The sequence below is a fragment of the Aureobasidium subglaciale genome, assembly GCF_000721755.1.
Source record: "Aureobasidium subglaciale EXF-2481 unplaced genomic scaffold scaffold_7, whole genome shotgun sequence".
Lineage (NCBI taxonomy): Eukaryota > Fungi > Ascomycota > Dothideomycetes > Dothideales > Saccotheciaceae > Aureobasidium > Aureobasidium subglaciale.
In genome coordinates, this window is record NW_013566988.1 from 98,963 (window position 1) to 122,141 (window position 23,179).

Consider the following 23,179-nt stretch of genomic DNA (forward strand, 5'->3'; position numbering starts at 1 on the left):
ACAAGGCTTTCAATACCTTAGCATCCCTTCTCACAGCGGGCGCGTAGAGAAGGTGACCCGCCCACCCAGGCTTTAATAGTCGTGTATGAAGCAGCCTTGACTTTGCGGGGAGGGAGGTTGAAGCATTCAGAGTCAAAAGCAGACGAGAACCAAACACGCGTCGGGCAAGTCGAAGTACGAAAAAGCGAGTCGTCGCGGTCGCGCGCGTCGGCCTGTGGAGCGGATGCGCGTGACGGCTAAGAGCGACTTCTTGGTACGAGCGACGCAGCACACGAGAGGGTCTGGTCAGGCCTGAGATGACTATGATGAGACTTGAGTTTTGATGATGAGACTCGTAGGATGATGAAGACGGTCAACGCGAGGCTCGTCCAGGCAGCTGACAATCTCCTTCACGAAAAGCTTGGCAAATCCAGCTTCGTGTAAACTTCGGCTGCTCTCTCTGAGGACAGCTTCTCCCAGAATGGCGTAGTAAGAGCGACATCTGGATACTCGAGCGGACAGCCAACCGTACCAATGGTGTTTTCGTCAAGGCGGTACTGGAGCATTACGAGTTGATGTTCAACAGAGCGCCTGGAGACGACTGCTGGCATGTGCTGGTATTGTACGATCAGCCGAATGCGCTTGGCACGTTATACGGCGTGGTGGGCTTAGACGGCCGAGTCTCTGAAGGTCCAGGTGGTCTTGACAATTCTACCTCTCTCTTGGATGTCAGTAAGGGAAGGGATTCCATTGGCAAATGGGGTTACAAAGTGTATATTTTCCAAGAAGGGCAGATCAATGATCTTGGTGAAGGGGGTCGAGTTTCCACCTTTGCGATGCCGATGGGACTGAGAATCAGGCTGATGCTGGTCTGATTCAGATGGATCAATTTGGGAACGATGCCCAGCATGATGATCCACGAGAAGCAAAATAACAAGGTCAAGTTCACCAGGGTGAGGAGGACGTTCAGATGAACTTGTTTGGGGACGGGTGACAATCCGGCATTCACTTCGATATAGAACTCCAAGTATCTTTTGCATCTGATTTGTGGAGCCAATTATGATAGTGTCAGTCTCATGTTCAAAGTGCTCCCTTCCCTGCAGGAGGGAAAAAATTGTTTCCGAGGATGTGTAAATAAATCTCAGCCACCCGCTCACCAACCGCTGTTATACTCCTATCTTGACCATTAACGCACCTACATTAAACCATTGTGTTGGACGTGATCCCCCAGTAGCAAGCCTAAAAACACGCGTGTGTGGGCCGAATCGGTACGGTTGTGTAACGTCAACCTGCAGAGACACGAGGCGTCATAGATGTCGATACTCACAGCTAATCCAACTCCAAGGACCCATTCGCGGACGATATGAGCTGAAGCTCTCCCGGTGCGATAGAGCCTTGTTTAATGGCTGCCGCGTGGCTTCTGGCAATATATCCATAGGCAGGATAGTAAGTGTCCAGCCAAGGTAATATCTAAGGCACATCAGCTACTATTCAAGCAGTGCAAATAGAGCTTGGTAATCTCCACTCACGGTGGTAATTCCAGGTTCAAAAGTCCAATTTTTCATGAGATCACAGATGATATAGAATAGCGAGACGATGTTGACTCCAGCTTGACGCATACGGTCGTTACTTATATCTCGTATAAGCTCCGTCGTTGTGCCTTGTGATATCATTAGCCTAAAACCATTTAAATGAGGGACGACACTTACCGCTAGCTTCGACATTGGCCCAGACACTATATCCTTCTTCACGAAGAGCCAGGGCGAGGAATGTTGTACCTATGACTTGATCAGCTCCCATCCGACTGTTACATGATATGAGGGAAGTGAGCCATACAAACATCCGTGACAATGCCACCTACAATAATCTGCGATCTATTTGTCGCGCGCACAGCATTTCTGAAATCTTCATTGTCCCAGGCGCTGACTTGTCCATTACGTTGGATCAGAGGTGCATCGGGATACATTTCCAAGATTTCCTTTGGTAATGGTCCATTGGGACCGGTCTGAGCGGAGGTAGTAAGAATGACAGGGATGTCAAAGATTTGTCCAATCGCAGCATGGGCCAGTAGGTTTCGCTGGTATAGAGTCGGGTCAAAGTCTCTTGCAAGCCCATATAAGCCGACTTGAAGATCGAGGATGAGAAGGACGGCCTTGTCTATCTCAAGACGCTCCCATGGTACCTTGTCGGCAAGGACAAGAGCAAAAAATGCTGTAGAAGCAAGAGAAGTGAGCTTCATTTTAGACAAGTCTTGTCAAAATATTGGATGTCTTGTGCCTTCTCTGTCGGGGCATTTTATAGCATTCGTCTCTTGGAGCAAGGGAGACGACTATTGAAGGTCGGGTAAACAAAATGATGGACTGCTTAGTCGTGAGCGTTTCGGATGTAAGCATGCTGACTGTTTCAAGCCAGCCGAGGAAGATTACTGCAGCCGGATGCGCCAGAAATCGAGTCGTATAGTTCGGATCTGGTATCGAGGTCTAAGATGTATGGATGTCTCTGCCTCCTATGGAGCTGGAGACTCGGAGTTCCGAGCTGAGCCCCATCTCTGGCTTGAATGTTGCCAATACCAAGACATGACTAAGACACAGACAGTAGATTTTGGTCAGCAGCGCACATCTTCTTCGTCAACAGAGATGTGCGGGGTCAGTATTAAAGCGAATGTCTAGGCAAGAATCGGAAATAGTAGCTGCAGTACTGGCATAGTTGTAGACAGCATGAGAGTGAGCACCATGCCGAGAGAAGAGCAATGGAGGATATGGAGTATGGCATCGACCAAGAGGAGGGAAGGTGGGAGCGATCATGAAGGCTTGCTGTGTTCGAAACTAGAAGAGTCGTAAGCCAACCACAGTCTCGTTATCTACAGGATCCAGCGACATGCACAGAAGAACGATGCAGCTGTTCAGGAGACCTGGGTACATGCGGTCATCGCCTGTAGTGTTGGCTGGGAAATGCGACTGCCTCTTTCGCTCTAGGCGACAATCTACACTAGCACGTCAAACTCAACTTCAGTTTGATCGTCAACGACCGACCCTACGGCTCAGGGGCAGGTGAAGACTTCTTGTCAAACTCTCATCGCGCATCTGGGGAAATCGTCTCCCATTAATTGTCAGTGCACAGCGGGGAAATTCTCCATACAATTGTGGAGGAAAGCCGGGGTCGGCATTGTGGGGGCCCCTCCAACTTACTCGGGATCTTGAACCTCGACGTTGCGTTTCCACGTCGGGTCTTTGGAGAAGCAGGAGGGTGGATACGGTGTATATGCAGTTCGTTTTTGCATCTGGGCTCGACGATATAAAATGAAGCTAGACCCAGAGCATTCTCTGGAGACAGTAACTTGCTAGACCCTCCCAAATCATGATTTCCTCTTTCTTGACATCTCTCGCTGCCCTGAGTAGTCTGCTTGGGCAGTCTTCTGCCGCACCTTCTGGTCCCCCAAGTCCTCCTGGTCCTCCTAGTCCTCCCGGCCCCCCCGGCTCCCAATACATCGACTGGAGAAACTTCAAAGCCAACGGCGTGAATCTCGGCGGTTGGCTAGTCCAAGAATCATTCATCGATGTCCCCTGGTGGAACGCAAACTCCGGCGGCGCGACCGACGAATGGGGTCTCTGCAAAAACCTAGGCTCTCGCTGCGGTCCTGTGCTAGAACAAAGATATGCCACCTGGATTACTTGCGCCGACATCGATAAATTGGCTACTGCAAACATCAATGTTCTGCGCATTCCGACGACTTATGCGGCGTGGATCAAGTTGCCGGGTACACAGTTGTATTCTGGAAACCAACAAAAGTGGTTGAGAGATATTGCTATGTATGCGATTAACAAGTATAACATGCATATCGTTATTGACATCCACTCTTTGCCTGGCGGTGTCAATGGTCAAGGTATCGGTGAAGCAGATGGTCACTATGGCTGGTTCCAAAATCAGACTGCTCTGGACTATTCATTCAAAGCTGTGGATGCCATTATCACTTTCATTCAATCTACTGGTCGCCCATGTTCCTTTACGCTTGAACCTATCAACGAGCCCGTCGATAATCGCCTCGGCGTTGCAGTCTTTGGCTCGCCATTTGCTCTTTCTGATGCAGGTGCTGCGTGGTTGGTCAAATACACCACAGGAGTCTTACAGCGTGTCAGCAAGGTCAATGCTAAGATTCCTGTCATGTTACAGGATGGCTTCAAGGGCGAGCGCTACTTCTCAAGCTTCTTCGACAAGAGCGCCAACCTGGTTTTCGACATCCATAGCTACTACTTCGCTGGCAGAGGCGCAAGTCCTGCCAATGTCACTGCGCTGGAATGTGCGGATGCGAAGGATGCCGCCGGTGACGGCAAGTTCCCTGTCTTCGTTGGTGAATGGTCTATCGTAAGTTCTTTCTCTGACCTCTCCTCCGACTCGTTCAAGATGTTTAACAAAATTTACAGGAAGCTCAATACAACAACACCTTCGCAGCAAGGCAAAAGTTGTTCGCTGCTGGCTTGTATGCATTCAGCAAGAAGACTTCGGGGAGTGCGTACTGGACTGCAAAGGTTGCTGGGCCGAACGACGACAAGGTTGATGGTCAAGGTACCAGAAGCAATTACTGGAGCTATGAGAACTTTATCGATCTTGGCTTTACCAAGAAGCAGAACCTTAAGGTGGATGCTGGCTTTTGTAGTTGAGTGGTCAATATCAATAGTTATCTTGTCGTAGGTCCTTGATGCTTATTGTTACCAATCAATTATTAAAACACGCTTCCCAAGATAAAGCGCATCCAAGAATATCCTGTTACAAATTTAGCCTAAAATTATACATGGTAAAGGCTTGAACGAATCTACCCGAAATTCTGGTTGGCTCTCTTTTGCTATTGCGATTCACGCAACATACTCGAAATCAACATAATCGTCAAATCCAGAATCTCCATCTCGTTGATGGGCGACAAATGTCGTCATCAATATGTTCGTCGTCGTCATCATCATTACCACTATCATTACCATCAACCGAGTCGCTCGTATCACTGTCGCCATCGCTCATCTCCGCTTGCTGTTCAAGCAATCGATTGAATCGTTCTAGATTGCATATGATTGTCTCATGCACAGATTTGAACGACTGTCCTTGCTTCAAAGCAGCCATGATACTTTGCCATTCAAGAACATCATCCAAAGATTCATGATCAAATTGCTGGCTGTACCAGATCATAAGCTTGGGGCATCGCTCTCGGAGATCCTCAAAATAGGTGTCTGCATTTATTCTCGACAGGTCGATCAGGAATGGTGCAGACCATGGGCAATGTGGTAACCTTAGTTCGTCCTCAATGAGAGCTGGCCAGGAGATCTCGGCATGTTCCAGAACACTTTGAAGATATGTCCAGGACATGATGCTCTGAGACGAAAGCTCTAATAGACTGATGTCGTTGGAGCACTCATCTCGATATTGGAACGGCACTCGGAAGTTGAGGTCTCCAACTGCATGAAGCAAGTCATTCGTAAATGGTGATGGTGCGTAGATGGAGTCATGCTCCTGAACAGATTTGACGTCACGGAGGAGATAGGTCTGTAACGTCCGTAGACTGTTTTTCGAGAGAATGTCGAGTAGTTGATCTTCATCAAGTGTATGATGTTCCAGTACTGGCATTATTTCTCCCTGCCACCAGGAGAGCAAGTCTTGAGTACTGTCGTGCGTATCAAGCTCTGGAAACAATCCTTCGCAGCTGGATGAATCAAGGTAGTTGTTGAAAATTGTTGCAACTGCACGAATCGAGGCTTGTGACTCAAGCATTTCGACGGAAACACAAAGACGGATGATGTCCGAGTCTACCTCGTGGGAGACAATTATGTCATGGCCATGGTCCAAGAGCACGCGGAATGTCTCAAGCATTCGATGCGCATCAACATGAGTCCGTTCCTTCTCAGGGTCGCACACGCATCCAAATGCAGTCCTTTGTCGTCTTGTCCAATCACGCCCACAGATGTTAGCACCTTTCTCTAGCAGAAGTTTGCAGATCTCGGGCTGACAAAACTCCGCGGCAACCTGAGCGGAACTTAGAGAGCGGCAATATATCCTGCGATCGACGTCTTACGTACATGAAACAATGTCATCCCATCAGAGTTGACATCGTATACAGTGGCTCCACCTGTAGACAGAGCTTTGTTGAGATCATCGTAGTTTCCTCTCCTGCAGAATTCGAATACTGCTGAGTCATCGTCTATGATCTGCGAAATGCGAAAATCAATTGACCGTCCATCGTGGTCGAGAAGGGTACTCCCAGGATAAACTTACCTTGTAGTATATCCAAGTCTTCAACGTACGTTCACCATCCAGCCAGGTCGTTTTATCTTTGATGTTGAAGACATTTATTGTTTCGCTTTGCAATTTACAAGGAACGGTCCTCACTCGCCGGATCCACTTTTGAAGCTTGTGTCTTTCCGAAGCATCTCGATGTATTGTAGGTTGAAGTTTTTTGACGGCGATCGTGAGTTCGCTTCTGAGGTCCACTCTAAAGCTGGGGTGTGAAAAGCTGTACGATCGTCTTTGAACCTGATGACTGTTAATCGGGACTTCTCCCAGGACTCGGTAACACCAGAGACCTTGAGCTTTGGTATCATCAGCGCCCTGGATCGCATAGGTATTGTTGACATATGCACCTTCGTGCGGAACTGATCGCAAATCTTGCCCCACATCTTGGTCCGCGAGATGCTCAGTGGTCGATGTGTGAATGATCTTAATTCGATGGGGTGGACGAGAAAATTGTTGGTCCTCCCCAGCCAAAGGGCGTTTCGGGGGTCGGATCAATCGATCATCTGACGAGTCTTCGACAAGATCGTTCCCAGGTCCTTGGTTGAGCGCAATCGAGGGTTCACTAACTTCCATATCATCAGATAGCTCAGAGATGCGGTTTCTAATAAGATCAGATATCTCAAGGGCATGACCCGATGAGTGCAAGACTTGAGCATTTCCCGTTGCTGTATTACGATTCCAGTCCAGAGTTGCATTGAGGAAACTCGAAGTAAGAAGTGCAGGATTGGGACTATCGGGACTCGATTCTCCGGTCATCAGATCGCCATTCACGTCGACCGAAGGTACGTTGACGTTTGGAAACAGGCTTGTGGCATCCGCCAACCGCGATTTCAGGGCAGTGTTCGATACTATTACATCAGAGAGATAAGGCGGAGGTGGCGTGTCGTTCGCCGCAGCTTCTGAGCGTACCTCATCAACTGGTTTTCGAGTCCACTGCGAAGCTGAAACCAAGTGGGTCAACCCCATGGGGTGTCCTTTCTTCCTCACATGGTTGTGTTTATCCACATCCAACACATTCTTGTCGCTACAAGCTTGGCAATCCTTGAACTCGTCAGAGAGTCCTGGAAAGTCAGTCGGAAAAGGAAGATCCTTGTAGTGCACTCGCATCCAATGTACTCTGAGATTGTATTTCCCACCGCTCTGGACCGAGCATTTCGGACAACCACCATGTGCACTCCAGTGGGCGAAGAAGTGATCCGTATTGGGAAAAAACTCCAGACACAAGTCAGAAGGACACTGGAAGAGGCTTTGCGGTACGTAGGGAGTATCGACCATAGTTGAGGCCTCGATCGTAGTATGACCCTCTGGATCAAGCGGAGTAAGATTGTGTATCGCGACTGACTCGCAGACGAATGTCGGGACAAAAAGCGGAGAGCCGGAGAAGGTTCCGAAAAGCTGGGCATCCGCTCTTTGTGTGCTTGTCTTTCTTTCGGTAACTGTTCATCTACTGCCTCCAGTATGTCCAATGATGACAGGGAGTGATTTGACTTGCTCAAATACATTGAACGAAGTCGACTGTGGCATTATATGCATCAGGTAGTGCAGTGGAGAAGTTCCTTGCCAGGCGCCTTGGCGCTTCTCAAGCGCTTCTCAAGTGCCCCTCACGTGCCTATCCCGCTTTTCCCGCTTCTCAAAGGTTCCGTGCTTCTTAAAGCCTCTCGTGCTTTTCACGCTGCTCAAGCTTCGCAGACTTCTCGAGCTTCTCATCCTCCTCATTCCTCACGCTTTTCAAGTGCTTCTCGCGCTTCGCACGCTTCTCACGTATCTTTTGCGCTCCTCATGCTTCTCAGACATGGCACATTCGCCATTTCCAGGTCCCTTAGCAGAAAATAGAACCCAGGGTATATAGTCTAACCATGTCGGCCTCTTTTTACCATGTTCAGTCCACTCCAGAAATATCACATTCTCATCTACTGCCACAAGCACCTACAAACGAACCGAACTTTCCAAGGCACGAGTTGTTGTCCAATCAAGACTCTGTACCTTGTTCGGCCTCGCCATCTTAAAAGTCAAACGAACATGGCCATCTCGATCGAATTTGACCCTTTCAACTTTGCCATCTCGGTCTTGGCTCTCATCGTTGCCATCGCTGGACTTTGTCGCCCCCGCATTTAAACTGGTGAGCGATGGTAGTCTCAAATCGAGTTCATTACCCTCGCTAATACAAGATACAGAGCATGTCCATCACGGATTTCCAAGCTTTTTCCATACTGTTGTTCTGAGTTTCCTACACATCACATTAGCCATTCGAGAAGACATGTCCATCTGTGTCGCCATCTGGCCAAGCCAAGCATGGGCAGGGTGACCAGAGCTGGAGGCCCATCATCATCATCAACGATCCGTAACTAGATCAATTAAATGGCAATGTCGGGGTGTAGATGAAATCGGTCAATGTGTGTGCTGCGCACACACGGGAGAGCCAGTCAAATCGCTTATGCGTGCCGCAGTCAAGTTGAAGAGGAAGGGAGTGGGTCATGTGAAATTGCAACGACACTCGCGAAAGATTGCAAAATCTTGTCAACGGGCGCTTGCGACTCGTCAAAGTAATAGCATGGCGACAGCCAGAATCAGTTCTTAGCCAGACATGCGTGAGATACATTTTCAAGTCGGTTTAGCCAGGAAGCTGGAAGGAGGAGAACGGCTTCATAATTGAGTTTCGTGATGGGGTCGTGTTTGAAAGCTCAAAATAGGCGCGGGCCGTGATAAAGTGTCAGACCGGTGTATAGATATGGCAAGACACATCAATCAAGTTGGAGCGTCTCCAACGAGTCAAACAATGACAACAACATGTACCGAGACATGACGCAGCTGATGACGAGTGAAACACAACGTCGACATGCGAGTCTCAATCAGAACGTTGAGGGAGTTGAGATAGGCATGGTCGAAGGAAGCGCCTTTGAAGGTGAGGCTTGACGATGAGGATGGCGCTCGGAGCATCTTGTGGGACGGGCACGGAATACGGGCCCTTTTGCCGAAGGGTTGTGCCTGACTAGCGCAGTTTGAGTGCGACGGTTGTGTTATGTATCAAAGTGGGCTTGGCATGTAGCTGGAGACAATCCCCCTGCCACGCTCTGCTGCCTGCAGACGTACTCTCATACATGGTTTCCAATCAGTCAATGATATTGGTGCCGCGAGCGAGACAGCAGCATCGACAGAACTGTCCAAGACGAAACACGGAGCAAATCGCACGTCAACAGAGCGGCCGTCCCTGATCTCCGACCTGGTCCCTCTTTCCCCGCAATCTCGATAGACGACCCTTTGGGCAAGCACACGGCAAGCAGCGACAACAACGACGATGAGTCTGAAAGGGCCTTCAAAATGGGGCAAGCTGCTGCGGAAGAACGACGCCTCGGAAAAGAATTTCCACCTCAACGAGGATGTCGTCGACTTCCTCAAACCTTCAACGGACAAGGAGCGAATCCCCGGTGAAGGCACGCGACAGGCAGCCGCTCCACGAATCGATACCTCTGCCGCACAGAGATGGCCCGAAGCTGGTGATGTGAGGCGAGCTGCCGCCGCTTCTCCCGAGACGACACACACACCTAGAGTCAGGAGGAAGAAGAATGTCACGGTCGCATTCGTCAGGACACCACCAGAGATCATTGGAGAAGGCGGTGACGACTCGGACATTCCAGTCGTCGAGGTGTCAAGAGCAAAGACGAGATTGGCAAGATCACAAACAGAGAGACGACCTCCTGCCCCTGTGCTGGACACGTCGGCGGCCGAGCGACACCGTCAGGCGGCGAACTATCCCATGAGCGCGCCTGCCGTCCGCAATGTCTATCAACGCAAGAACTCGCTGGCCGACCCTACGCATCCTGTGAACCACCCCTTCTTTGACTCTCAACCGCAACCTCAGCCCAATCCACCTCCCGTACCGGCACATGCCCCTGTCGACGACACCCCTCGACCAGGCTTGTTGAAGCGTGTGCCCACCACCTTCACAAGCTCGGATGACTTCGAGACGTCGCCTACAAGTCCTGAAGAAGTGCCGCCGCTCCCACCGCATTTTGAGCTTCCCATACAGACAATCCAGCCCCCTAAGCCTTCCGTTTCTCCGCCAATCATCGACAAGTCCGAGCTGGCAAGCTTTCTGCAAGACTCTCCACCACAACCTCGTACCTTGCCTCCGAGGGTTGCCAAGAGGCAGAGTATGATTCGCGAAGAAGAAGGCAGAGTACTGCGTCGTTTGTCAAGACTGGACTATGATGAAGTCGCTCCCGAAGTGCTGGACCCGCGTAGACCGCCAAGTCCAAACTCTCCCCCTCGACAGACCAGATCCCGTAGTCCACAGTTGCCCGCAATCACCCCCACCGACTTTGGCGCTGATCTTCCAGAAAATGTCCGCTCTGCATCTCCCGAGCAGGTGCCTCCTCCACCAATTGTTCTGCCTCATCGAACACACCCCCTTCCCGACCTTCCAGGCACCTCTGATCAATATGCCAAAACAGATGTCCCTCCAATCACCACAAGGGACATGCAAGCCTCTTTTTCTTCTTCGCATTACACAATCGACTCGACACATTCAGCATCAAGCTACAGGCAACGACTGCCATCCGACTTTATGACCTCTTCCTCACCTGCTTCTTCTGTCCGCTCTGCTTCTCTCCAGCCAAATAGCTTCTCACGATTGGCCCATTCTTCGACCGGTCATCCATTACCTGCTCCTCCGAGCCGTAATCCAAGTCCGAGTTACTTCTCGCAGCAATCCCTGGTACCTCAAGCCGCAAACGTGAATGGCCTGACTCCTGGATTGACCCCTGGTCTTACACCCGCTCTCACTCCCGGAATTGGCATGACACCTTCTTATGACGGAAACGGAAGATCGGCGTCTGCTTTCTCGCACAGGAACATCTCTCCCTCTGAACACGTACAAGGTACCGCCGAGCATGACGCCCTCTTCGATTTCGGCATGCGCGTTGCACACATGAGAGGTGTCTTCAGACTGACGGCCGAACGTGAGAGACCGATCCAAAGTTGCACCCTTCGTGAGTGGCTACGTGCTGCTATCTGGTGGCTGCACAAAGGTCGCGCAGGTCTTACATCACAGATTCGGAATACTCCAAAGGGAGCAAACAAACCTGAGATGCTCACACAGGCACATGTGGATGTTGCAAAGACCTGGTGGATCCTTACCGATGTTTTGTCAGGTGCGGATTCGCCGCACGCCAAGGTTGACTCTCCGCAGGATACACTCTTCCGCGACATGGACACTGTGCGTGCGAGTTTACGTACTTTTACCCTGTCAATGAGTCGAAACAGCGTCATGCCTCCTCATCAATCTCTGATCCAAGGCCAAGATACGACGATGTGGGTAGAGTACCCCAGATTTGCATCTGACGTCGCATCTCTTCTTCGTGGTAGCACGAGTCAAGCTTTGATTGCCCAAGATGAATTCGAGGAGGCCAATCCTCTAGAAGCGTTGCCCCTTGGTGACACAAGAGACACATTCTGTTATAGTAGGATGTTCGTCAGCGCATCGATTAATACAGAGGAGGCCGATACCGATCGTGTTGTTTTGCCTTGCATTCTCACTATGGTCAGAGGCAAGTCTGAATTCCAGACTTCTGTCGTCATCTCAAGTCAGGCGGACCTAGTCAATCTTGCCATCAGACCTGGCGACGGAGGTTATGGTAAAGGACCAACATGGCATGATGTCAGCTGGAAATCGAAAGAGCATGGTCTCTACGTTCGGCTTCCCCGCGGCTTCACACTCAATCTGGCATTCCAGGAGCCAGACTTCCGTGCGCTTTGGAGCATGATCGATTACACCAACAAGATCTACGGTAGTATGAAGCCAGAAGCGGATGAGCGACTGATCCATGAGGTACATCTGCTTGAGCTGGCTCATACTGACTCCACCAACCCAAATGCATTCTCAAAAGACAAGGTCCGATCTTGCACAGCATTTGTCTTTGAGAAGAGACTACACGTCCGCAGTGGTTATGGAGAGACCAATCTACATCGCGGATATCGAATGCTCTTGATGGCAAATCCTATGAACAAATCGCTCACCATGGCTGGCATTCCTCTCTGTCGTACTTCACCGCTACTTTTCGAGATGACGGGTGCGAATGAACCGCCTGTCATGCATTTACATACCCAAGACACGAAGCGGCAATGCCGGACAACGCTAATGTTCAAGAGTGGTCGCGAGAGACAGGACTTTTACAATGTGCTCCAGGGCACCTCGACAAATGAAGATGAGCAAGTTGTCGCGAGAGTTGGACTTCGGAACATGGTAGCGGAAGCCTCGACTGGCCAAGACACAATCGCCGGTGCCTTCCAAGGACTCACGTGGAAGGAGGTACGTATCATTAGCGAGGCCAATGCTGCGGTTGGGCAAGATCAAGGAGACATGACGCTTTCTCAACACTTCCGAATGATTGCAGTCCACGACAATGGTGCAGTGACTGACCGGCTCAATCTTGGTGGGTTTTTCGAAAGCCTTGCAGGGATTTGGCTAACATGACTGATAGGTCCTGGTGAACTTTTGATTTGTCTGCCGGCATCAACTACACCAAGCATGTCACTTTTACGAGCACCACAAGAAGATTTGACGGCATCAGTCGACATTGGTAAAGCTCAACACGGGCGCGAAGGACTAAAGAGGCTCGTGCAGACAGCAGCGACTACACCGACGACTCGCACGTTGACATTCCCGTCGATGGAAGAGTTGCACACGTTCCAACGAGCACTCACACGATACACGGTCAAGTTTGACGGAGCAGCAACACTGTTCGCCATCTCAAGACGCAGAATGGTTGTGCCAATTTACAAGAAATGGGAGGCGACAAAAGTCCGCATTCAGATCCTTACACTCGGCAACGTGACCAAGATCGCAGCCTTCTTCGAAGACTTTAGCCATGCGGATGCGATGGTGTTCCAGATCAAGGCGGCTGATACGTTTGAGAAAGCAAAAGGAGACAAGCCGGCCAAGTATTGTGTCAAATTTGTGGATGCAAAGTTCAGTCTGCCGAAGAAAGAGAAGGGTACTGAGGGAGGTGAGGATGAGGCAACATCGGACTCACAGATATGGGGCAAGGGAGTGAGACGTAGGTTCATCAATCTCGAAGGATTGGAGTATGCAGGAGAGCATGATGACATAACGATTGGCTTTGAAACGGAAGATGGTAAGAAGAAATCAAAGCAGCAAAATGGACCAGTTGCTGACAAGAGGTACAGAACGCGATCGCTTTTCCGAGGGGCTGCCGGCAGCAACAACGAACAAGGTCTTTCAGCTGAGGAGAAAGATCTGAGGAATGATTCGCATTGCGTTAGGATTTGTTGTAGAGTTTCGGCATAGCGTGGATGCGGCGTTTGATTGAGCATCAGCGAGCGCCACACGGCGTCGATCGCAGGGCGTATGGGATGTTGCGAATTACTGGACTAGACAGATGAAGAATCTGAATGGCCCACGATGGGCGACTCGAGCATGCATAAAAGGAGTGAGTGAAGCAGAGTGGAAGGTGAAGGGGAAGTTCTCGCACGAGTCAAGCGTCGGGCGTCGGTGCACGCAGCTTCTCCCCGCCACGAGTCAGCAAAAATGAGCCGACGAAGCGCTCTCGAAAGAGTCACAGGCCGGCGTCCATTGCGCATCGCACTCTGTAATCACCCACATCGTCACACTCACAATGCCTGGACAACGTGGACCCGTGCCGGTGCCGGTGCAAGGCGCTACCCGCGATCTTACTCAAGAAGTACTGGATCTTCTGGCCACCAAGCAGACTATTGCAACCGACAGCGACCTCCCCGATGTTGGACAAGCAGAAATCAAGGCTGCGCTGGACAGACTGGCGTCGAGAAACATGGTCGCCTACGAGACCAATGATGACGAGCAGGTCCTGCTGTCAAAGGAGGGAGAGCAGATTGCCAATGAGGGCAGTCACGAGTTCAAGGTGTGGCAGGCCGTCAAGGCAAAGGGCCAGATGCCGTTGAAGGAGCTGCCGGTGAGTGTCTGATGGGAAATGGGCAATGGCAAATGGATCAAGACGGTTGGCTGATGTTGTGAAACCCAGAGTGTCGTTGGCGCAGACTCGTTCAAAGTCGGCCAGGGCAACGCCTTCAAGCTCAAGTGGATCAAAAAGGACGGCGATGTGCTCGTCTCGCTGGTCGACTCCCCCACCGACACAACCCGCGACACCCTCGCCGCCATCCAAAGCACAAAGTCCCTCTCCGACGCCAAGCTGCTCGCCGACCTCAAGAAGCGCAAGCTGGTCACCGTCACAAAAGTCATCAGCTATGTCGTGTCCAAAGGTCCCAAGTACGCAAAGGAGATGCCTGTCGAGCACACCGATCTCACACCCGAAATGCTCGAGTCGGGTGAGTGGAAGACTGCAAACTTCAAGCCTTACAACTTTGCCGCCATGGGCTCGCAGCAACATGCTGGTGCCTTGCATCCGTTGATGAAGGTGCGTGAGGAGTTCCGCAAGATCTTCTTCCATCAGGGCTTCATTGAGATGCCTACTGGCAGGTGAGTTTTGTCCTCTTACCTCTTTCTCCTCACACAACTGACATGCCCATCCCGCAGATTCGTCGACACTGGATTCTGGAACTTCGACGCCCTCTTCGTGCCCCAGCAACATCCCGCCCGCGACCTCCAAGACACCTTCTACGTCTCCGACCCCGTCTCCGCCGACTTCCCCCGCGCCGACCCCATCGCAGACGCCGCAATGGAAGCCATGGAAAAAGACGCAAAACTCTACGATCCCCGTCTCGCCTCCACCGAAGCCCCCAAACTCGACTACCAGAAATACTACGACAATGTGCGCAAGGTGCACCAAGACGGCGCTTTCGGCAGCATCGGCTACAGATATCCCTACAACGACTCGGAGACTACGAAATTGGTGCTCAGAACTCACACTACTGCTGTGTCTACATATGTCTTGCATCGTCTTGCTGCAAACCCTCGTCCTTGTCGCTACTTCAGCATCGACCGTGTTTTCCGCAATGAAACGGTTGATGCCACTCATCTTGCAGAATTCCACCAGGTTGAAGGTGTCATTGCCGATTACGACCTCACTCTCGGCGGTCTGATGGCTTTCCTAGAAGGCTTCTTTGCCAAACTCGGCATCTCCAACCTCCGCTTCAAGCCAGCCTATAACCCCTACACCGAGCCCAGCATGGAAGTCTTTGGCTACCATGCCGGTTTGGGTAAGTGGGTTGAAATTGGCAATTCGGGAATGTTCAGACCGGAAATGTTGGAGAGTATGGGTCTGCCCAAGGATTTGAGAGTGTACGGATTCGGACTCAGTCTGGAGAGGCCGACGATGATCAAGTACGAGGTTTCAAATATCAGAGATCTGCTGGGTCATAAGGTGGATTTGAATTTCATCGAGAGTAATGCTGCCGTGAGACTCGACAAGGATTAGAGTTCCTTGGAGGGGTTTTGTCGGGCAGAAAACGAAGGGCAAGCAAAGAAAAGGTAAAAAGGTACATGATAGAAAGAGTGGAAGAAATGATACAAATGCTCAAAAAGGATCTGTTCAAAAGCACATGAGTTGTGGTTTGCAATGAGCTCTGCAGTCTCTTCGCTCCTAGTCACGTCCTGCATCAAAGTATCGACTTCTCTCCACCCACGGAAACGAGGTAACTGCTAAACCCAAGTGTTGAACATTACATCCATCATCAGGGAATAGAAGAGGAAGGCTACACGCCGTTCTTGGCGACCATTGGTACTCACTTCCTGACCCTTTGGAACTCATGCTCGAAGAGGCCCTGTATCGTTCTTAGAGATGAGAAAATACCTCTTCACACAACTATGGATGTAAAGATATATATATCCTGCGTGCCATTGCTGACTACAAGTTCGTAGCGGGTTTGAGCTTTTTTTTTCTTTTTTTCTTTTTGCCAAATCTCTAATCAACCCGTACACTGGACTATGCCGAATCAGGCAGCCAAGCTTCAGTTTTATCTCGAAATATAGGGAGCCGGAGCTTTCAACGCTACGACTTTGACTGTTCTGAACCTTGTTAGGAGTGTCTAGCCAATCAAGACTACCCCCGAGCTGGAGCTATCCCAGAGAGGTAGCCAAGACGCAGGAGTCGGAGCACGGTCGTCTCCAGATCTCGACCAACCAAAAAAAATGACGACCGACATGCATGCTTGTCTCGATAATCCTTTCCAACTGTAAGGATTCCAAGTATGATAGCTTGTCTTTGCTATCGTATTATGAAGCAGGGCGTCGCGATCCGTCCGGCGTCTAAAGCAACATGACGACCTTTTTCCCAATTGCCGTCTTACCAAGCAGGGCGTCATGGTCTGTCTCCAGCTGTTATATATACAGCTTTCCTTTGGGTGATTTTGTGTTTGTATTCTATCTGTCTTATACAAAGCACCATTCTCTCGAAGATGATTCAACAATTGCCGACTTCGCCAGATTGCCCGGCTCACAGAGATATCTCGCCAGTCCAATGTCCAAGCTCTATTCATGTCGTCTCCACGGCGAGACCACCGACCGTCCCGGCCGACTCCTCTTCTTATGTCAAAGAGAATGATGCTTGCAGCATACTGGATGATGAAACGCTGGAGCAGCGAATAGAGCGTCTAGGTCGTGAACGTCCTCCAGCCTTCAAGACCATCTGGAATGAAATCGGCCTCGTTTTCAGCATCACAATGTCCCAATTCCTGACCGAATACTTCGTCTCTGGCTTTGTCGTCATTCTGCCTACACTGATCAAAGAACTGGATATTCCCCAGGCTTCGAGCGTGTGGCCGGCTACAGCTTTTTCTTTGCTCATTGCCAGCACTTTGCTCATCTTTGGTCGTCTGGGCGATATGTGGGGTGCTTATCCTGTGTTTATGGCTGGAATCGCGTGGCTTGCTCTGTGGAGTGTTGTTTCTGGATTCAGTATCAATCCTTTGATGCTGGATTGTTGTCGCGCTTTGCAGGGGTTGGGAGCTGCCGCTTTTCTGCCTACTGGAGTGCAGCAGCTTGGAGAGCTGTATCGTCCTGGTCCACGAAAGAACCTGATCTTTGCTATTTATGGGGCTTCTGCCATTTTCGGATTTTTTGGGGGTATCGTTGTTGCTGGCCTCGTCGGTCAATTTCTTCGTTGGGGCTTCTATTTCTGGATCGGCGGTATACTGGCGGGTCTTACTCTGGTCTCTTCGTTCTTGTTTGTTCCTAGACCCAAGGAAAGGAGGAAGAAAGCTGTTGGGATGGATCTTGGAGGAGCGGTTACCATCACTGCAGGACTTGTGTTGATTGTCTTTGCGATCACTCAGTCGGCACATGCTTCTTGGGGCTGGAGAACACCCTACATCATCGTTTGTCTCATTTTAGGTGTCGCTTCCCTGCTCACTGCAGTCTACATCGAGACTCGCTTTGCTGCAGATCCCCTCCTTCCAGCTTCTTTATTCGCCACTCCTTGCATGACACCACTCCTCATCGCCGTCTTCCTTCTGTACGGCACCTGGGGCATCTTTTCGGTCTACGGAACATTATACTTCCAAAATATCATGTCGGCCACTCCTCTTCAAGTTGTCGCTTGGTATTGTCCTCTCGGTATTGCTGGCTTGTTGATAAGTATTTTGGAGGGTTTCATCCTACACCTTGTACCGGGACGGCTTCTCTTGATCATTTCCGGCTTTGGAGCAGTGGGTTCGCAACTTTTACTTGCACTCATCCCCTCGCAAGGGGCAAACTATTGGGCATGGATTTTTCCGGCAATGGTCCTCGGTACTGTTGGTCTTGATCTGTCGGTCATCTTGATGACGGTGTTTGTTACATCTGCCGTTCCAGCAAAGCAGCAAGGGTTGGCGGGAGGAGTCATCAATTCTGTTCTTCAGCTCGGTGTGGCGTTTACTCTTGGGCTGGCGGATATCATCCAATCCAAGACAGTGGAAAATGATGAGTTGGGGAAGAGCTATAAACACACATTCTGGCTTGGTGTTGGGCTGGGAGCTGCGAGTTTATTGATCATGGCGATTTGGGGCAAGGTACCCAAGGCGAGTAGTGAGTTGACAGCCGATGAGAAGGAAGAAATAAGGCAGCATTTGGAAGCAGAGTACTAGCCAAATCGTCAGCATTCAAATGAGGCAACAATTGCCATAGTACCCGAGTTCCGGAAAGACATACCGTGATGAAAAAAAAAATCTTACTTGCCTCTTTTCGTGTCACAAAATCAGCCAGTCCACGCCCGTCTCTTTCAGATACAATATCCAATCCCCATCTCGAATACCATCATTAGGTGAACAAGTCGCCCCATTCTCTATTCTGACACTTTTTATTGCCCAAATCGTCTCCATCGTCTCCAATGCCCGTCGCATCAAACCCCAAGGCTCTACTTTCCACAATTCCCGGAATCTTGCCGCCACCCGCTTCCGCATATCGACCACGTTTGACTCTGCTCCCGCAACGAAAGCCGGCCATGTGGTTGCAGAGAACAAATCATCATGTCTTCGCACATCTGAGATATTATCAACAATCTCCATGACCATGGCTTCAAAGTCGCATGACGGTTTTGTATCTGGATATGTCGATAGCAGTAGACGGGAGAGATAGATGGTCACGGCCGCCTTATGAGCGCGAGCCACACGAGCCCTCTGTTGGAGATCAGCAGACGGCGAACGTGGCTGTAGCTCTGTGGCCCAGATCAGAGGGTCGAAGGACTTTGCCGCGCACACGAGCATGAAGAGTTGATTATGTTTCGCTTGAAGAGACATGCGGGTGTTGGAGAGCTGGGTTCCACTTTGGAGTAGCTGTAGCAAGGTTGCAGGGAAGGAAGAGCAGTGGGTTCCTTCGGCATCTCGGAGGAGGTTTTCCATGTGGGGAGTGACACTGTCAGGCATCGCGTCTAGTGGTGATTCGGTATTCGGACTTGTGGCCGTGGAGGCCAGAATGTCAAACCTAGAGATAAACTGGTCAGTAATGGCCTTGTCATGGGTGGGAGAGTACTGTGTTTCATACACCATCCAATTTGAGATCAGACAGCTGCGTATCGGACTAGTCGTTTGCGTTCCAGACAACCGCGCTCTGCACAGTCCTCGAATGACTGTCCTTGCGCCCTCGATATGATGCTTCCAGTCGCTCCTTCCAAAATCCATGAGCTCAAACTCGATGAACAGGATCATGACCGCGAGGACGACATCGGCTGCTCCAGAGGTCCCTTCCAGAACAGCATGTCTCAACATCTTCAGAGCTCGCTGTTTCGTCGTCAAAGCATCCAGATAAGGATTAAAGCCGGCACGATCAATTAAAGGCTTGCGCTCCTGCGAGTGAGTTTGGGATGAATTAAACATATGCAACGCAGAAGTGGCGATAATGATCTGGCCAAGAACAGGAAACTGATGTATGAGTGGGATGAGATTGCGAAAGGGATTTTGCTTGGGAGAGTCGTAAAGGACAAGATTCCGGCACACATTCCCGGCGACTGTAGGACGCAGACACAGATCAATCTCGGTCCAGAATCGCAGAAAGTCTATGAGGCGACTTACAATAAGAAATATACAACTTTGATTTACGGTCCAGGTCTTGCACCAAAGGGTCCGTCAATGAACTGGGCGGCAAAGCGATGGCAAGTGCTGAAGCATTCGCACAGCCATCATCTTCAGGCTCGTTTCTCGACCTCGCAGCGCTTAGTTTTCTACGACATGCGAAGTCTTCTTGCCAGCGAAACAATCGTTGATAGCCCAGGCACTCTTGTCCTCGTTTAATACACTTTGAACATTCCGGGGTCGTTCGGTCGCACCTCAACCTTTGGCGACGACAGTTGTGACATGAGTGCTGAGAGATTGCGGGCGCATCTTGAGCCGTCGAGACGACTGTACTGTGCTTCATCGCCCTTATGCATTCTATGTCATATCATTCCGACAGCTAAAGTTCGTTTGCTGGAAGCATCCGTACTAATGATGCAAAAGTCATCACCGGGGTTTCGTCGGTGGAGCGGTGTCGATGAGTGATCTAATCAGATCCCAATGTGGAAAGTACTCTTTTCTCGAGGGAAACGGGCCCACGACTTTTGTCCAGCTTTGCGCCATTTTGCCGGTCCCGCCGCGAATGTCAATGTGTTCGGCTGCCACAGTCGTCGCCCAGATGTGTAGCATCTTTTCGCGATTGCGATTCGGTTCAGTTGTCGGTATAGGAGGCGGTGTCCCTGTCGTGAGTGACAGACGCTGGACAAATTCGATTTGGTCACATAGTGGTCAGCAAACCCGCCGGCGAGCACTCAGGAGCTGTACAATATGATCATGGTAAAGCTGCGGTCGACGGATTCCAACGGACTGGCTTTATCGCCCCGCCGTCTACGGTGTTGCTCAATGCAGCACGTGCACTTCATGTGCGCCGTCTGATTTCCTCGAACGACCCGTTGCTTGGTCATCTGGACGGTATCGATATTTCCAAGCATGGCCTGCGCGAATACAAACGGCCAGAAGCCGAGCAGGATCGGCTTTATCAGCTAGACTGTTTTCACCCAGATCATCGCAAATGGTGCAAAAGATGCGGATTCTAGGCGGGCAAGCTTGTCGATCGCGAGGAAGACGACAGCAGCGACGACGATAGTGTCGACGGTGAAGACGTAGACCGCCTGGTCATACATCGTAGCACGATAGCTCCAGGAGAAATGGTCATCAAAGATGGTCGCAAGAGAAATGCATTGGCACGAGAATACGGAATCTTGTGTTTTGAAATGAAGACTACTGGTGCGATGAATGATTTTCCCTGTTTGGTGGTCAGGGGGATATCTGACTACTGCAACTCACACAAGAACGACAAATGGCATGGCTATGCCGCAGCGGTCGCAGCGGCTAATGCGAGAGAACTTTTCTCGCACATGCCTGTGGAGGTGGTGGAACACTGCAAGGTTGCGGAGACAGTTGTGAAGGCATTAATCGCTGGTATGGGCAAAGAATCACTGACGAATGACAGTGGTGAAGAAGTTGGCTCGGGACCCAGCTGAGCTCGTAGATCATAGTATCGACTCTCGGATTAAGAGCTGGCTCAACCCTGCTAATACATCAGTCGATCTCAACGACGCCACAGATCTTCAGCTTCCACTCACTGGTAGCTGGTTTCTCAACAGTCAGAGATACGCTGTTTTCCAAGCTACTGCCAACTCTCGCCCTTGGTTGCGTGTGGTTTGATTGTATGGTGAATGAGCTACAGGGCGCGACACAGGGGTTGCGGGAGGCTTCGCTCAAGGTTCCTTTCACTTACTATGCGGCACGGCGCTGGAATTAGCATGCAATTACAGCTGGTGACAGTGAGGACCACTTACTCATGGACGGACAAGGCTATCACAAATCGCCGTTTCCGACCGTATTTGCCGGTAGTGCGTCGCTGTCTTGTGGAGTCTGAGGAACAATTTGGATACATGATGTATCTCGCGTCGCAAGCAGGTCTATAGATCTGTCAAATCACTGCTGAACAACGGCTTCGATGCCAATGCTGGCTATGATCCTAACGAAGACAGAGCTGCCCTCTATTGCGCTTCAAGATATGGTCATGCCGAGACTGTGCGCACCTTGCTCGATCACGGTGCTGATGTCAACGCCCAGGATTTTGTGGGAGGGACTGCTTTAGATGTTGCTGCTCATGAAGGCCAACTCCATGTGATTCAGCTTATAATTAATCACGCCGTGCACTTCAACGTCAGCGAAGGATATCATGAGAGCGCGCTCAAAGCTGCGGCTTACAATGGCCATCTACGCGTAGTCGAGTATCTTCTCGATGTGGTTGAATACATGAATATTGGGACAAATCGGTCTCGCACCGGGGCAAATGGTGATCAGATCAATGGTCTATATACTGCACGTGCCGCAGGTCGTATAGGCCCAGTAAGAAATCCACTCGAAGACCACAGAGCCGGGAATACGAGCTCGGAAATCAAGGAGATAGCGCTCCGGCTTGATAAGGTCCACAGACAGCCAGAGATCATACAGATGCTGCGCAATCACGGCGTCATCGAGTTTCCGCATGATCGTCGCCATTCTTTCGGGACCGCCTTAGCGGCTGCAGCACATAGAAGACACACAGACATAGTGCGCACGTTGCTCAGGACAAATCTCAATGTCGATGATGCTCAATGGTATCGATATGCGGGCCCGGGTGAGCGGCGTGGTCATCTAGAGATTGTTCGAGTCTTACTAGAAGCTGGAGCTCAAGTCAACAACAAGACTGCGTCTCATGGCTATGCCCACCATGGAGCCTTAGCTAAAGGCCACGAAGACGTATCGCTCACTTTCTTGGAATTTGGGGCGGACATACGTGCAATTGGGGGCAAATATGAGACAGCTCTTCACGCTGTCGCTGTCGCTGTCCGTGGCATCCTGGGAGTTATAGAGATGTGTTTAGAATCCGGGAATTGACGAGAATATGCTCAGCGAAACGCATGAGACTGCACTCTGCGTTGCGGCTTGGAAGCGGAGCAGCGAGGAAGTCATGCAATTCCTTCTGATCACGGCGCGAATGTCAATCATGACTCGGGACAGTGGGATACACTACTCGAACTCGCTTGCGAGAATGATCGTCTCGAGCTGGTTGAACTATTCATACATAACGATGCCGACATTTCATTCAGGTCACGGCCCGGTGCTGGCCCTATCAACATTGCTTGCAGACAGAACTTCCACAAGTTCATGGCCCACTTGATCGATCAAGGTGCGGATATCGACGATATTTATGATGATGTTCTCATAAAGGCTGTTGAACAAGATGACAGCAATATCTTGAAGTTACTCGTTGGTTGATTATCAATCTCTCTGATGCAGGTGGCATGCTGGTCCGGACGAACGAGTCCGCTGCGGGTCCTGCTAGAGCACGGCATAGACGTGAAATCCACAGAACTGGAGTATGGCGGTCTTTTGCACGCTGCATGTGTTCACGACAACGAAAAACTAGTCATGTTGTTGGTGTGAATGCTCGAGGAGGGCGATTTGGGGAAACTGAAACCCGCCTTAAAAACAGAAAAGAATCATGTCTGGGAAG

The 23,179-nt window shown here is 50.5% G+C and overlaps 9 protein-coding genes across 9 annotated transcripts; 6 read left to right on the forward strand and 3 right to left on the reverse strand.

The window, feature by feature from the left end:
* Nucleotides 1–1,308: 1,308 nt before the first annotated feature.
* On the reverse strand, nt 1,309–2,218 carry AUEXF2481DRAFT_28293 (uncharacterized protein; the record flags this gene model as incomplete). The annotated part of the gene is made up of 4 exons (XM_013489414.1): nt 1,309–1,449; nt 1,509–1,639; nt 1,689–1,757; nt 1,816–2,218. 4 exons carry the CDS (start codon nt 2,216–2,218, stop codon nt 1,309–1,311), a joined length of 744 nt encoding a protein of 247 aa, XP_013344868.1.
* Nucleotides 2,219–3,336: 1,118 nt separating this feature from the next.
* AUEXF2481DRAFT_46601 (glycoside hydrolase family 5 protein) lies at nt 3,337–4,637 on the forward strand (the record flags this gene model as incomplete). Its single annotated transcript, XM_013489558.1, has 3 exons — nt 3,337–3,389; nt 3,438–4,341; nt 4,401–4,637. 3 exons carry the CDS (start codon nt 3,337–3,339, stop codon nt 4,635–4,637), a joined length of 1,194 nt encoding a protein of 397 aa, XP_013345012.1.
* A 223-nt stretch (nt 4,638–4,860) lies between these two features.
* AUEXF2481DRAFT_28295 (uncharacterized protein) lies at nt 4,861–7,527 on the reverse strand (the record flags this gene model as incomplete). Its single annotated transcript, XM_013489415.1, has 3 exons — nt 4,861–5,985; nt 6,039–6,167; nt 6,235–7,527. The coding sequence occupies 3 exons, from the start codon at nt 7,525–7,527 to the stop codon at nt 4,861–4,863; spliced, it is 2,547 nt and encodes an 848-aa protein (XP_013344869.1).
* Nucleotides 7,528–9,547: 2,020 nt separating this feature from the next.
* Nucleotides 9,548–13,511, forward strand: AUEXF2481DRAFT_3853 (uncharacterized protein; the record flags this gene model as incomplete). Its single annotated transcript, XM_013489334.1, has 3 exons — nt 9,548–12,683; nt 12,732–13,385; nt 13,438–13,511. 3 exons carry the CDS (start codon nt 9,548–9,550, stop codon nt 13,509–13,511), a joined length of 3,864 nt encoding a protein of 1,287 aa, XP_013344788.1.
* A 375-nt stretch (nt 13,512–13,886) lies between these two features.
* Nucleotides 13,887–15,623, forward strand: AUEXF2481DRAFT_64329 (uncharacterized protein; the record flags this gene model as incomplete). Its single annotated transcript, XM_013489585.1, has 3 exons — nt 13,887–14,207; nt 14,271–14,725; nt 14,783–15,623. 3 exons carry the CDS (start codon nt 13,887–13,889, stop codon nt 15,621–15,623), a joined length of 1,617 nt encoding a protein of 538 aa, XP_013345039.1.
* Nucleotides 15,624–16,381: 758 nt separating this feature from the next.
* Nucleotides 16,382–18,741, forward strand: AUEXF2481DRAFT_38589 (uncharacterized protein). The gene has a single exon (XM_013489477.1). The coding sequence runs from the start codon at nt 16,603–16,605 to the stop codon at nt 18,265–18,267; it is 1,665 nt and encodes a 554-aa protein (XP_013344931.1). The 5' UTR covers nt 16,382–16,602; the 3' UTR covers nt 18,268–18,741.
* AUEXF2481DRAFT_38590 (uncharacterized protein) lies at nt 18,189–20,143 on the reverse strand. Its single transcript, XM_013489478.1, has 5 exons — nt 19,690–20,143; nt 19,163–19,625; nt 18,359–19,102; nt 18,314–18,318; nt 18,189–18,260 (listed from the first exon to the last, which is right to left on the reverse strand). The coding sequence occupies exons 1-3, from the start codon at nt 20,030–20,032 to the stop codon at nt 18,370–18,372; spliced, it is 1,539 nt and encodes a 512-aa protein (XP_013344932.1). The 5' UTR covers nt 20,033–20,143; the 3' UTR covers nt 18,189–18,260; nt 18,314–18,318; nt 18,359–18,369.
* A 710-nt stretch (nt 20,144–20,853) lies between these two features.
* Nucleotides 20,854–21,203, forward strand: AUEXF2481DRAFT_38593 (uncharacterized protein). Its single transcript, XM_013489479.1, has one exon. It carries the CDS (start codon nt 20,883–20,885, stop codon nt 21,150–21,152), a length of 270 nt encoding a protein of 89 aa, XP_013344933.1. The 5' UTR covers nt 20,854–20,882; the 3' UTR covers nt 21,153–21,203.
* A 565-nt stretch (nt 21,204–21,768) lies between these two features.
* AUEXF2481DRAFT_633463 (uncharacterized protein) lies at nt 21,769–22,764 on the forward strand. Its single transcript, XM_013489641.1, has one exon. The coding sequence runs from the start codon at nt 21,937–21,939 to the stop codon at nt 22,558–22,560; it is 624 nt and encodes a 207-aa protein (XP_013345095.1). The 5' UTR covers nt 21,769–21,936; the 3' UTR covers nt 22,561–22,764.
* The last annotated feature ends 415 nt before the right edge of the window (nt 22,765–23,179 follow it).

Bases quoted from the DNA above. Each gene is read 5' to 3' on its own strand.
- AUEXF2481DRAFT_38593 (XM_013489479.1), top strand. From the start codon at position 20,883: ATGAAGACTACTGGTGCGATGAATGATTTTCCCTGTTTGGTGGTCAGG.
- AUEXF2481DRAFT_38589 (XM_013489477.1), top strand. From the start codon at position 16,603: ATGATTCAACAATTGCCGACTTCGCCAGATTGCCCGGCTCACAGAGAT.
- AUEXF2481DRAFT_38590 (XM_013489478.1), bottom strand. From the start codon at position 20,032: ATGAAGCACAGTACAGTCGTCTCGACGGCTCAAGATGCGCCCGCAATC. The intron at 19,626-19,689 runs GTAAGTCGCCTC...TGCGTCCTACAG, and splicing joins AAAGTTGTATATTTCTTATT to TCGCCGGGAATGTGTGCCGG. The intron at 19,103-19,162 runs GTATGAAACACA...GTTTATCTCTAG, and splicing joins CTGATCTCAAATTGGATGGT to GTTTGACATTCTGGCCTCCA.
- AUEXF2481DRAFT_633463 (XM_013489641.1), top strand. From the start codon at position 21,937: ATGAATATTGGGACAAATCGGTCTCGCACCGGGGCAAATGGTGATCAG.